At 42.2% G+C, this 13,659-nt stretch overlaps 1 protein-coding gene across 1 annotated transcript in view; it reads left to right on the top strand.

Annotated features, from left to right (window-relative positions):
• Nucleotides 1-691: 691 nt before the first annotated feature.
• SLC2A12 (solute carrier family 2 member 12) overlaps nt 692-13,659 on the top strand; it is a 30,364-nt gene continuing 17,396 nt past the window's right edge. The window contains exons 1-2 of the mRNA XM_058835927.1: nt 692-973; nt 8,492-9,808. Of these exons, the coding sequence (XP_058691910.1) occupies nt 859-973; nt 8,492-9,808 (1,432 nt within the window). The 5' untranslated portion in view covers nt 692-858. The remainder of the gene's footprint in view (nt 974-8,491; nt 9,809-13,659) is intronic.

Raw genomic sequence — 13,659 nt, 5'->3', positions numbered from 1 at the left:
GGCTCTCCCACCAGGAGAGGGACACAGCAGGGCAGGCAGCCTCTACGGGCAGCTCACCTGCACCTGCTGCAAACTTTCCCTCCAGCCTCTGGCCGCTGCTGCCACAGAAGCACGTAAGGATAGAGTGACTCCCTGCAGTGATCAAAATCCAGCCTTTGACTCAATATAGCTGAGAGAGTCTCAGTTTTTCTACAAACAACTGTCATGGAAAAGAGGGTGGCTTGCCCTGCATTTGCTTGTAAAATATCATGTGCATCTTTGCCATGTAAAGTCCCAGTTGCTACTGTCAGGCTGCAAAGGGCTGCCATGGTTGTTTTCCTCTCCACTGCTTCTCACCATAATTTGCTCCTGAGTTACAAGAACGAAGCGATGCCGCGTGTGCGTGCTCAGTGCCCCAACTTCAGCTGACAGAGCAAACACTTCAAACCCTCCCCTTCAGTGTGCCTGCTCCGCTAAAACCCTATGAACATAGGGCGTATGAACAACAGGGAGAGGAGGAAAACAGAGACAGGGGAAAAGAGAGAGAGACCCTGTAAGTGAATGGGTGAGGAATGTGCACGGAGCTGTGCATACATGTCTCAACTATTTGTTAAAAGCAGCAGCAATACTTCCGACAGACGGCCCTCCCCTCGCCGGCAATAGGCTCCCCAGAATAGCAACAGCCTGTGTCACTGCAAAGGGCAAAGCCTTCTGAAATAGCAACAAAGTTCTTCACAAACCACTTTGTGGTTTGCACTTGGTTTCAGCCAGCTTCAGGAACTCGTTTGCCATGAGGAAAACAACCTGCCCTTTCCTGGCCGGCCGGGGAAGGAGCACAGCCCTGTGAAGTGCTCCCGCCCAAGGTGCGAAGGGGCAGCGATGGTACCTGGGCAGAGCACGGAGGACCTCAGCCAGCAGAGCCAGGCGATGAGAGCAGGGGAGGATGAGGAGGGCGGCCGGGGCAGCAGCTGCTCCCGGCTCCCGGCTGCAGCAGGTAAGGAGGCAGGAGCTGGGAAAGGAGGCAGGAGCTGGGTGCCAGCTGTTGGCCAGCAGCAGCTGCCAGCATAGCTGATGCTCGGGGCTGGGGGAGAACGGCCCCACAAAGCCAAGGGACTCTCGGGACATGCCCTCTCCATTTCCAAAAGTGCAAGAGGGGAACGTATGAGTAAGGAAGGGGACTGCCGGCTTGACTTTTGAATGAAGGTTTGTTTGATACTTTCTCTAAAAGGCCTTGGTCCTACTGCTCACTTAGGTGCTGTCTGTTGTGCAAATCCTTTTCCTTTATGAAGATCAGCCATCTGAAAGATAGGAGAACCTGCTGCCCTCTAACAGCAGTGATGTGGTCCTTGCACACTCAGGGGCAGTTCAGCCCTTTTCACTGGGGTGAGTGGAGGGAGTCCAGGCAAGCGCTGCACATGCCCCTGCAGGGGAACGGCACAGGCTGGGGGGATAGGGTCTCCCTCCTGTTTTACTTCCCTAGCATTTCAGGGAGAAACAGGGTTTCTGTGCTGACACCCTCAAAAATCAGCTGTAACATTTATTCTGCAGTAAGCTTTTAAGAGCAGAAACTGGATTTCATAGCTCTTCATCTTTGCTGTCCTACCCAGCCAGTTCTTCCCAGATGCAGGGTGGCATTGCATTTTCAAACTCTTTCCCAGATGATTAAAGGGAATAATGCCCCACAATCATGATATTTCACGGCCATAAGGCAGCTGTGCCCAAACAGGACAGCATGGTCATAAGCCAGAAATGACAATGTCCCAAGCAGATTTTGTTTACTTAGAGCTGAATGAACTGATTAATGCAGGAATATTCAGAAACCATAGGCACAAATGCTTTCTTGGAGTGTAATAGTGATCTGTCAAGCAATGTCTCCTGAGACTGGAATCAGAGGTTAGCCAAGAACAGAAAGTCAGTAGGTGTGCAGACACATTTAACATTGCCTTAGGGACTGAGGAGAGCAGTGCAGATGGTTATAGGATAGCAATAAACAGCAAAGTCTCTGCAGCACATGGGTTAAGGTTAGAAGAGCATGTGCAAATTACACATCTGTCCTCAACAATGAAAGCAGTAACCTGAGGCATATATAATTACGTAGTTAGAAATTAAAAGAACTTGTTGATTCTTCCTAGAAATGAACAAAACAAAACCCAAATGCTGTTTCATATGATGAGGGCATAGGCTACCTGTTGACATAATGAGATTACATAGTAGAGCAGTAAGAGATGACATGGCCAGGGTGCGTCTGTACAGGATCTGCATTCCCTGTCTTTCCATCATTGTCAGGGGGCTTTTGTTCATGAGATTTGAATATTGTTTACAAAGTACATTAATGTGGCTCATGCTGTACAAAGTATTCAGTGCTTCCCACCACTGGAGGAGTTTAAATGAGTGGTGGATTGGTTTCCTTCTACCTTCTCTTTTAGTTCAATTTACACAGTATTTGATTTGGGTTTGCCTTTCACACTTGGGTGGGAGGAGACCCATTTGTCAAGTAATTGTGATCCCACATGGCCCTGACATTAATTTTGGTTAATATTTTCTGAGATTTTCCAGCTCTGTTTTTTTTGCAATGTAGCTTTGTCCCAAAGCTGCCATTTGTTTCATTGTGTAGGATCTTGTTGGGTGACTGTTTCAGCTACCTTGCCAGACTCCTGGAGGGACAGGTAGAAGTTGTATTGTAGCTAACAGGAGAAATGCACCTACTGAGCAGCTACTGGATCTAAAGGAACCTCAGGTGTTAGAATAGAGCAACAGGGTTACGTATGTTTATACCAGACAACTGGATGATAGAGAAAGTGACTGTGGCAGCACAGCAAATATCATGAAAACATGAAAATAGCAATTTCCTTTTGTGAAAAGAAAAACCATTATTTAATTATGCAGCAATTCCCAATACATGCCATCAAACATTTATCCTAAAAAAAAGAAAAAAAAGAAAAAAAAAAGTTATCCTCATGCTATACATTTCAGTAAAATCTTCTTTAATGACAGTTTGGAAAATTTAAATATTATATCCCTTGAAAGACACACTTTTTGTATGTCAGACAGCACTCAGATGGAGAAGAAATGTTATGAGAGATACCTTAAAATTTTCAAATACAGATGCTGTAGTTTTAAAATTCATTGTAGATAAAAGTAGATATCTTATTCTATTGAAAAAAAAAGGTATTTCGTGCTGTGGATTTATATCTAGGCAATGCATTCAACTCATTGGGGTTTTCTAACCTGTGCTTATTAACCAATGGTTGACAGAACTTCACTTTCCAAATGTCTAAATGGATCAAAGAAATTGCAAGGATTTAAAGAACTTTCCTGACAGGAAAATACTTTCTTTCCTTTCCAAACTGAGACATTTATCATCTCAGATTAAATCAAAGTAAACATAAGAAAGTATCATGGTGGAAGAGATTGTTGAGTCCCCTCCTATCAAAATAGATGTATCTGTACAAGTTACATAAAGTAACCTCCCTCCTCCCCCTCCCAACAGTTTTCTATATACACACTGAATGATCCCTTGGGAGAAAGGAAAGAAAGACTATATCACAGAAATCTCTGTGTCTGGACCTACATGGAGTATGGTACTGCCAAACTGAGCTGGAAAGGGCTTCTTTCCCATATCTCTCCCTCCCATTAGGTGGGTGAAGAGTGGTGTTCTTGCAGATCTTCCCTGGCACTGATCATTTATCCATAATTCCCATAAAATACATGCACAGACCAAATAATGTGCCTTTGGAAGGACTGTATTTTCCCAAATATGTGCTGGAAAATAAGTAAAGGGGCACGCCCTTAGTACTTGGCCCCATCCAGCCCCATCATCAGTACATTGTGCTGCTGTACTACAACTGCAGTTGGTCTCCTTTTCAGGAACCAAGCATAAACACTTCCAACAAATGTTCTTAAAGATAGGTTTGTTTGCCAAGTAGGGCTGCTTTTGACTTGAACAACAGTTGTGAGAAACCACTTTGTTTACATGAGAAACTAGAGAATAGACTTTCCAATCACTTGTCACATACCAGCCACACACTCATTAGCCATGGTGTTAGTGGCAGACAGAAGGAGAAAATTCTCTGGAAGCTATAATTAAAATATTTTATTCCCCTGGGCTGTATACTGCCATATGTTTTGCTGGCATCTCATAAAAATAAGAGAAATATATGTATATATATATATATATATATATATATATATATAAAGAAGCTTTTTGTAAAAAAAAAAAGAATGCCTAAGATCTGCCAGCAGCATCATTAAAAGTGACACTTAAAAGGACTGTGAGTACAACTACTGCAACATTCTTTATCTGGAAATGTTAAAGCAAAACATATGCTGAAGTCAGAGGGAATTTTGCCTAGAGGAAGGCTGTGGAGGGAAACTGAGCAGAGATTTCAAGGTTTAACTCAGCAGGCAGTTGTGAGCAGGCAAGTTTCGGGTACACCAGTTAAAACAAAACCTCATGGTGATATAACAATGTTTTTCAGTAGAATAGTGCCTGTGAGGGACAAGAGACACCAGGTTAACTACTGACTTTGCTGTTGCTAATTCAGAAGGACAAATAGCCCTCCACTATTTCTGCACAACTGTGGGTATGTGGACACATGAAGAAGGATGCCAGCTAACCCAGTAAAAACAAACAAACATGAAGACATTGATCAAGTTTCTCTGCTTGGAGAAGCAAGGAATATATGGGCTTGAATGCTTCCCCATCAATTCCCAGGTGTCCAAGCTCTATATCCAGCTTGTACAGACTGTCATACTAAAAATAAATAACCATCTCAGTTTCTCTGATCCAAGGACCACAGGCTGGTGTGAGCACAGTCTGGATTGTAAAGAACAGTGCTGGTGGTAGACTCTATCAAGATACTTGACTTGACACTCTCATTCAGAAACTGAAACCATACAAAAATGACACTCCAATATTTTAAGAAGTGTGCAGGACGCAGACTTCAAAGCACCAGTAGGGTACACTGTCCATGCTGTGTTTCTGCTGGAAAGCCTTAAACTCAGGTTTTGCCTCTCTGTTACTTAACATTTTTTCTTGGTTTCTTGGAAGAAAATGATAACAGATTATTTAACAGGGTGATAAAGGTGATGGGTGATCAATAAATGGGATATGTCACCGGCTGAACGCAATTTGGATGCCTTGGCCTGCTGACTGCAAGTGAATGTGCTGTCTGGGGTTCCTCTCTGCTAACTTTAGACATCTGCATCTGAGCAAGCCTCACAGTTTCCTTTTATAGGCAATGGAGGGAAGTAGGCATCCGACCTAATTCCGATGTCTAGAAGCGCTTACTCTTTTTGAGTGGTTACAAGAGAAATCTAGAGATGATGTTGATGTCTCACAGTTAGGTGAGTTGAACCCATCCTATGTATTTTAATACAGACAAATGTAAAGTGATTTGCATTCCTCATTAGGATACAATGAGGCAGGCCATATTTAAGGGCAAGGCAGTGCCTTGGAAAGAATCCAGTCAGAAAAGAAGTAGGTTTTCCTGAATGATAATCAGAAGATAAGCTTCTATACATGTCTGTGAGAATCCTTGGACAAGTAGAGAGGGAAATATGCACCAAGACTGGAAAAATTATGTAAAGTTTCTATTTGGCGCTGTGTGATCACTGCAGGAACACTGGGTCCAGATCACAATTTACTGAAGAAGTTGATGGTCTGGAAAAAGAGGTTTGAATACTTAAGGGATTGGTAAACTTGTAAAGCCTCACAGGGTAAGTAGCTAAAAAGGAGTTGTCTGTGAGATGACTCAGTGACAGGCTATGAGTTTGTACTTAGTGAACACAGTTAAGAGTGGGGAAATGGAGAATGGAGAATGGGATGATGGCTGGAAGTTGAGGAAATTAAGTCTAGAAATAATTTACAGATAACTTAAAGTGAAATCATTTAACCATTGGGATTACTTATGACTTAAAGTAATTTGCTTTCAATCACTAGCCATTTTTAAATCAAAGCTGAATGTTTTAAATCACCTGGTTTAGATAAAATGTAATTGAAGAGTGTCTGAAGGATTATGTTGTGCTGTTTGTGAGTGTCAGACTGGATGAACACAATGCTCTCTACTCCCTAATATGGAAATTGAGGTAAAATCTTACATTAAATATATGTGGCTTAATGATATAAAATACAGAGATATTGAAGAGAGCACAAACATCAGCACTGAACAGTAGTTTGGGCAGAGTACCATGATCAAATTAACAGTCTAGTTTCTGATATGCTCATTCCTTCAGCACAACACTGTGTTGTCATCAGCCCAGATTTCCAGCCAGGATTCACTGGAAGATTGTATTTCCAGATATAATAATATACAGCAAGAAGGCAACTCAAAAGTATAAATGGGAAGGAGAAATTATGTTTTGCAATGATAAAACAAATATTGCATGTGTGCATTGCAGGATGCAGCACGAAGCAGCTTAGCTGTAGTCAGCAGTACTTCCTCTGAAGTACTGTTCAATGGGTGAAGGAAGTGCAGCAGGACCTAACCCATGCTTCTATTTTAAATAAGTGAAATGGTCTCAGATACTGCAGATACAAAGGAAGAAAAAACTTTTGAAATATTAACAGATATCGACAACAACAATATAGAAATTAGTGTTCCATCACTGGAGAATTCTGCAAATTTGTTCCTGGTATTTTCTTCAAGATGTCTCATCTCCATCCCAATAAATCTACCACCCACCCCCGCCTACTGAAAGACTTTTCACAATAATCCCATTCCCCCTGTGTCCTTATGGCCCACCAAGACAAAACCATGTGCTTCTCCCCCATCTCTTATCTCTGGTTTTTCAGCCACACCAGCTCAGCAGCTGAGTGAGCTGAGGTGCATTTGGTGCACTTGGTATCTTAGGGCTGCTGCTGCTTGGCTTCTGCTGTTTGACTCAAAGGTAGGAGAGCTAATAAATGATACTTATCTTAATAGACTTAATGGGCTTGCACATCTCCCCTGACCCCTGGGGCATTGCTTATATTCACAGTTACACTGTGCTACCCTCCAAAATAACCTATGTGCCTATTCAGTGGCTGCAGGCTGGGATGGTGGAATTGTTTGCTTCTGGGAGTTGTTAGGAGAACACAAGGTGGCTTGGGGTGCAGATGTGCCAGGGATCCTGCCAGCAATTCAGTAGGATATGTGGCCACATGCCAGGGTCTGGGCCTGGGCTCTGGCATTGTTTACTTTAGCAGTGCAGAGGTACTGCTAGGGCTGCTCTCCTTCTCTCTATTCAAGATTTGCTTTTGAAATGTAATATCCTCCGTCAAATGGGACTGATCCTCACCAATGTGCTCAAAATTACTGGCAAGGAATTCTGAGCAGTCAGTGTGATCAAAGAGCCTTAACGCCTTAGAAAAATGAGCTAAAAATAAACAAACTCTGTTTATCATTTCCAATTAGACCGTATACCACTCATTACAGGAGAATTAACTAAATATGGAGTCTGTTGTGCTGAAGAGGCCACCTCTCCTCTGACATGTCCCATCTCTCTAACTAACTGCAAAATCAGAAGTTGATTTACTCTTTTCCTAGTTGTGTGGCAGCCAACATCATGATGCAAGGAAAATCATGCTGGGAGAAAGAACAAGACCAACAATAACAAACTGATATATTCCTCAAGGTTTAGGGTGCAAAAGGCTTCACAGTTAGTAGAATATGATCACTCAAATCTATCTTGTAACAATAAACAATGAATCACAATTGTATAAAATGAGTTTGTTTTAAAGTAGATATTCAAAGGCATATAATCTGCATTGTTTTCATCATCTGTTTCTTATTCCTGGCATTATGGCTGTCAAAAGCAATGCAAAATATTTGATCAAGATATTTCAAAGAATCTGAGCAAAGTTCATGAGTTTGCCTCTAAGATCAGTTTCCCTAGAATATCCCAGATGTCTACATCAGCCTGGTGCTCACTGAATAAGTCTCCAATTTGACAAAATAAAGACAATGGTACCAGCAACCTTCATGTCACCCTCAGGCAAAACAAAGGAAATAATAAGTGGTGAGGGAAAACTTGTTACTTATTTGAGTCAAGGTTGAAGCAATTTGGCTAAGAAATTTATGCTTTCCTTGCTCATGGCGCTCTAGTTGGGTGGATGAGACTCCCTCAGTTTAGGAAAATACACTGAAAAATCCCAAGGCAAAAACTTCTTTCTCACCATTTCTTTTTGCAATAATATTCTTAAGCAGAAAGTTTAATTATTTAATTATTTAATTATTTAGGACCTGTTCAAAACCTTACTGACTTCTGATCAAGAAGATCAGGGGCACAAAAGCAATAAAACTAACAATTTTATATTCATTACTTTTTTTTTCTTTTCAGAAATAGCTTTTTATGTACATAGCTTTTATGTCACCACTGCTGCTGGATGTATACTGTACCTAACTGCTTTGCCTAAAAATTACAGAGAGATTTTTTAAACTGGTATATCAAATAAAGTTATTACTAATTGTCTGAATGTTGCAGAAATCACTCTTTCAAGTTTTTTTTTTTTTATTTTATCCTCTTATTTCAGGCTGTGGGACATTCACCTTTCTATCTTCTGCCATTGCTGCCATAAGTGGACTTCTGATGGGCTATGAGTTGGGCCTTATCTCTGGAGCTCTTCTTCAGATGAGCAGCACTTTAACACTGTCTTGCAAAGAGCAGGAAGTCATTGTAAGTTCCCTGCTTTTTGGGGCCTTATTTGCATCCCTTACTGGTGGATTTCTTATAGACAGATTTGGAAGGAGACTTGCTATTATTATTGCATCTTCTTTACTTGTGGTGGGGAGTCTGATTTTGCTGCCCTATGAATCATACGAGATACTCATCGTGGGCCGGATTGCCATAGGCATTTCCATATCATTATCATCAATTGCAACCTGTGTGTATATCGCTGAGATCGCCCCACAGCACAGGAGAGGCCTCCTTGTATCGCTAAATGAACTCATGATTGTGATAGGCATTCTCTTTGCCTATATTTCAAATTATGCATTTGCCAGCATATCTCATGGCTGGAAGTACATGTTTGGCCTCGTGATTCCATTAGGTGCTTTGCAAGCTACTGCCATGTATTTCCTTCCACCGAGCCCTCGGTTTCTTGTGATGACAAACAACGATGAAGCGGCGAGAAAAGTACTGGAGAGGCTACGGGAAACATCTGATGCTACTAAAGAGCTTACTGTGATCAAGTCTTCCCTGAAAGATGAACATCAGTACGGTTTCTTGGACCTGTTTCGTTCAAAAAACAACATGAGGGGCCGAATGCTGGTAGGACTCACTCTAGTGTTCTTTGTGCAAACAACTGGACAACCCAACATTTTATTTTATGCATCGACTGTTTTGAAGTCGGTTGGGTTCCAGAGCAATGAAGCTGCCAGCTTGGCTTCTACTGGAGTTGGAGTGGTTAAAGTGGTCAGCACAATCCCAGCCACGTTTTTCGTGGATCAAGTTGGAAGTAAAACTTTTCTGTGTATTGGCTCTTCTGTTATGGCAATATCATTGGTCACTATGGGCTTAGTGAACCGTAACATACATGTGAATTTCACCAAGGTCTGTAGAAGCCAGTCTCCAGAGGATTTCTCTCTCCAGAGACCAGGAAACTTCACTGTCACCAATGGGAGTCTCAAGGACCTGTTTGCAAGCATGACTTCAGTAGAAAGGCTGTCATTTGATGTACACAGCCTTGATGTTGGCAGGACAGAAGAACTGAACAGGACTGCCCTGGCAGGAGGCAAAAGCACAACAGGGTCTCACATGGAAAGTGGGGAGGTTCCTGTTCTCCTGAAATGGCTCTCACTGGCCAGCCTGCTTGTCTATGTTGCTGCATTTTCCATAGGTCTTGGACCAAGTAAGTGTTTAATTCTTCTGTTTGTAACCTACATTGTTAAGTGCTGGGATAACATGCCTGGCTTGGCATTAGGCAGTTCTTTAGTTGGGCAGAGCAGTGTCTGCCAGTATGCACTGGTATTGTCACAGACCATCCTGGTAAGCCTGGTATGTATGTGCTTTTTAGGAAGAGGTCCTGCCCCTTAAGGTCAATGACCTGATCTCCCTTCCGTTCAGTGTAATTAACTGGTCCCTCTTCAGTCAAGAACTGCTGTTAGCTTTGCACAGCAAAATTATGGAGCCCCTATCTTTCCTCTTTCTAGTCTATTGTGTCCTTACACTGGGAAGGTTAAGATGTAGGCATTTGCTGCTGCCAGCTCCTAAACCCAAGATAGTGATAAGCTCTAGACCTCTGTATGGTGTGACATCATAAAATCCACAAAATACCAACCTGTCTGAGTCCCACCGAGGATCTGTCCCTCTGACTATAATAGTCTTCAGATATAGAAAACACCTTCAATGTATCACAATTCATGAGCAAGCTGTAGTACCATTGACACTGCTTGGGCTGAACACACAAGTGGGAGGACACAAAGGTGTGGCACTGTACAGCTGACACTGTACTGCTGCATCTGCCATCACACTTGTGTGGGTCCCACTCTCTCCTGAGGAGAGCATGTCTGGCCTTCCACGGTACTAGAAATTAAATCTCTCCATTTGCTTTTGTTTTGTTTCAATAGCACTTGCATAATGTTGTACTTTGAAGGGGCAGACTTTTTAAGTCACTCTGCAAAACCCCCATGCCCAGTCCATTATTTATTAACAGGTTGTATGTGCTTTTGCACTCTGGCTCAAACTTGCCTTGCAAACAAACCGTACTCTCCTGTACTATTATGATAAAAAGCTTGCCACAAGGATACAACCCAACAATTGCCCTAACAATGACTCCCCTGCAGTATTTATTTATTTTAAACATTACTCACTGGGAGAGCAGTGTGAGATAAGCATTCATTGCCAGGGCTGCAAGCTTGACTGTGTTATTACAGCATTATTCCTTCCCTTGAAGATTGTCTTGGGGCTGGATTCTGCTCCCTATGACATAGGTTCAAAACCAGGGATGAAACTGTGAAAAGAAAATGTTACTTGAACTTTTATTTGGGTGTTTCAAACATAAATTTAATGACCCTTAGAGTGGGGTCACATGTTCAGTCTTGGCCTCCTGCTGAAATCTGCTTTCCTGGTGACCTGGCTGTAAATGGGTTCTTAGTCATTTGAGTTGGCCTAATATACAATTAATGAGAACAATGTCTATTTTCTTGGGGGTTACAAAAACTGATGTGTTTTCCAGGCTGATCTGAGAAGTCTCTGAGGCCGGTGCTTGTTTTCTGACCTCTTTCCTGACATGAGAGCTCAAGTGCTTTCAAACAGAAAATGGGAAAGAAGAGGCACCTTCTCAGCTCCATCATGGAGAAATCATGTATAAAGCCACTGTGAGGCAATTTATACTGAAAGATGCATTTGCCTGGCAAGTGAAGGCCAGGTCTAGCAGAGATACAGGTATTTCAAATTGCAGCTAAGGCATTTTCTTGCCTTTGAAAGTACACTGTTCAGTTAAAATTTACAGTGTATAGAAAATGCAAGGGTTAAAGAGTCAAGAGGTTTTTGGAATCTGCAAAGGATGTATAGTGCTTAAATAGTCTAGATTGGGATGCAAGGTTATAATTTGTGTCTCATATACAGCCTACAACATCTCCTGTTTGGAGCCCTAATCCCTGAATGTATTTTCAAAGCCTAGCTTTCTTACCCTCAGTGAACCTTCCTTAGTGTAAAGAAAAAAATTAGCCCCTCTGCTTATGTAAAGTAAATAGTTTTAGCATGTTTATGTTACTCATCTCTAAATCTGGTCTGTGGTCTGGACCAGACTGCTCTCCATTGTCTACTCATCAGTGGGAAGGAGGCATTGAGGCTGCACTTGCTGGCTGCTGTGTCCAGGCAATGCCTGGGGACAAAAGCACTGTAACCCCTGCACCACTCACTGTGTTTTCAGTGGGAAGCTCTCATGCTCCATGCAATGCCTGCCTCCATGCACAGGCTGGCTAAGGTGAAGGTGCTGTTGAGGACACCTCTGCGTGTAGATCAAATCAGCATCCTTTGGACAAAGAGCAGAGAGGATCTTGCTCTTTTTCTTCCATACCACAGGGCCATTTCTGGAACAAATTCACCCACTTCATTTTGAGTCCATGCTCTGTTCTGTGTTCATTTTGAGTCTATATTCTGTGGGGATAAAAGAGGCTTTATGTAGGACCATAAGGAGATGAGACACTCTTCACAGGACAGATCACACAATCTGAGCTCTAACATCTTTTGAACTACTTTGTACTTTTTTCATTTTTTTTTTTTTTCATTTTTTTTCTTTTTAGTCTGGTCAAAAAGATAGTTACAATCCAGATTAGTGTAGCAGACATTTATAAACATATTTTTCCATGATTTATCTTTTGTTGCCAAATTACATAAAGTAGATTGATATTTTTAATGAACCAAGCATATGCTAAATATATTTATTGTCTTTTATCAAAGCACCCAGGCAGCACATTGATGAGCATTCAAAAATAGACAGTGAGAGATGAAAGTAGTTTTTCCATTACAAAAGAATTCACAGACTAGCAAGCATTTCCTTAGTCAATTTTTTGATTCTAGGGTGCTCTGTATTTATATCATCAACCCTTACACAAGATAAAAGGGGTATTTCTGCCGCTTTGTTTCAGTCTAATTATGTTTGATGAACTGCAATTCAACTGCTTGTTCACACTCAATTTCACACAATTATGAGGACGTTTTGTAGATGCAACAAATCAGTGTTGCATCACACCACAGAACATCACATGCCATTTCTCTTGGGGTGTTTGCAGAGGCGTTCAGTCATTAGCTAAGGGGGCTTGCTTGACACCCATGTTTGTCTTGGGTTGCCCTTTGTCTGCGTGTCAGGAAGGACAAACAAGGATCAGCCATTCTGAAGAGGGAACAATGCCTGCATAGCCCTAAAGAAACCACTCCTGGCTGCCATGTGAAGTGTGAGAGGGGCTCTTCGTTGTTTGCAGCACTTGTTTGTGAAGAGAAGCATTGGAACCTGCTGTTTGTGGGCAGGAGAAGTCTGAGCCTGGCGGAAGCACTGCTGCCTTTCACAGGGGTCAGCGAGCACAGGCTGATGAGACAAGTGAGGAGTGGAGCTAGATCACCAGTTCATCACCCAAGCTAAAATGTGCTCACTCAGTGTGACCCTGGAAATTAATTTAACACAAAGGGCACACAGAAATAATCTAGTCAGGGCTATGACCATGCACGACCACTTACTAAATGACATAGGATTGAGTGAAATAGTTTCAGAGCATCTCATTTGCCAATTGCTCTGTTCAAACCACTTGAGGGGCAAAGACTAGAGGTCCTTTCTCATAAAGAGGTGTCACTTCCTTCATTCACCACTGTGTGTGATACAACATGTTGGGATGCCAGAACAAGGAAAGCCATGCTCCTGGGATATCAGATTTATTTTCCAAAACAAGGCGGTAAGTACAGGATTCCTGTGTTTGGATGGAGCATGTGCAAGAGAGTTCTCTTTTTTAGCAGCTGTAGGGCAGCAGTAGCCTCTCTGAAACAGAGTGGAATGCCCAGAGCTCTGCTGCTCTCCTCACAGACGCAATGAACAAAATTCAGATGTCAGATTGCACCCATTACCAAAGATGTGCCTTGACCATCTCCTTTTGCACCATTTATGATCACATACTGAATAGGGACAACTTTCCCCCATATTTCCTGTATATCCCCTGACTGAGATGATCTCATCAGTAAGTAGGTGGAAGGAACACAGTACCACCA

The sequence above is a fragment of the Poecile atricapillus genome, chromosome 3 (assembly GCF_030490865.1).
Source record: "Poecile atricapillus isolate bPoeAtr1 chromosome 3, bPoeAtr1.hap1, whole genome shotgun sequence".
Lineage (NCBI taxonomy): Eukaryota > Metazoa > Chordata > Aves > Passeriformes > Paridae > Poecile > Poecile atricapillus.
Note: the sequence above shows the minus strand (reverse complement) of the source record. Positions and strands in the feature narration are given on the sequence as shown.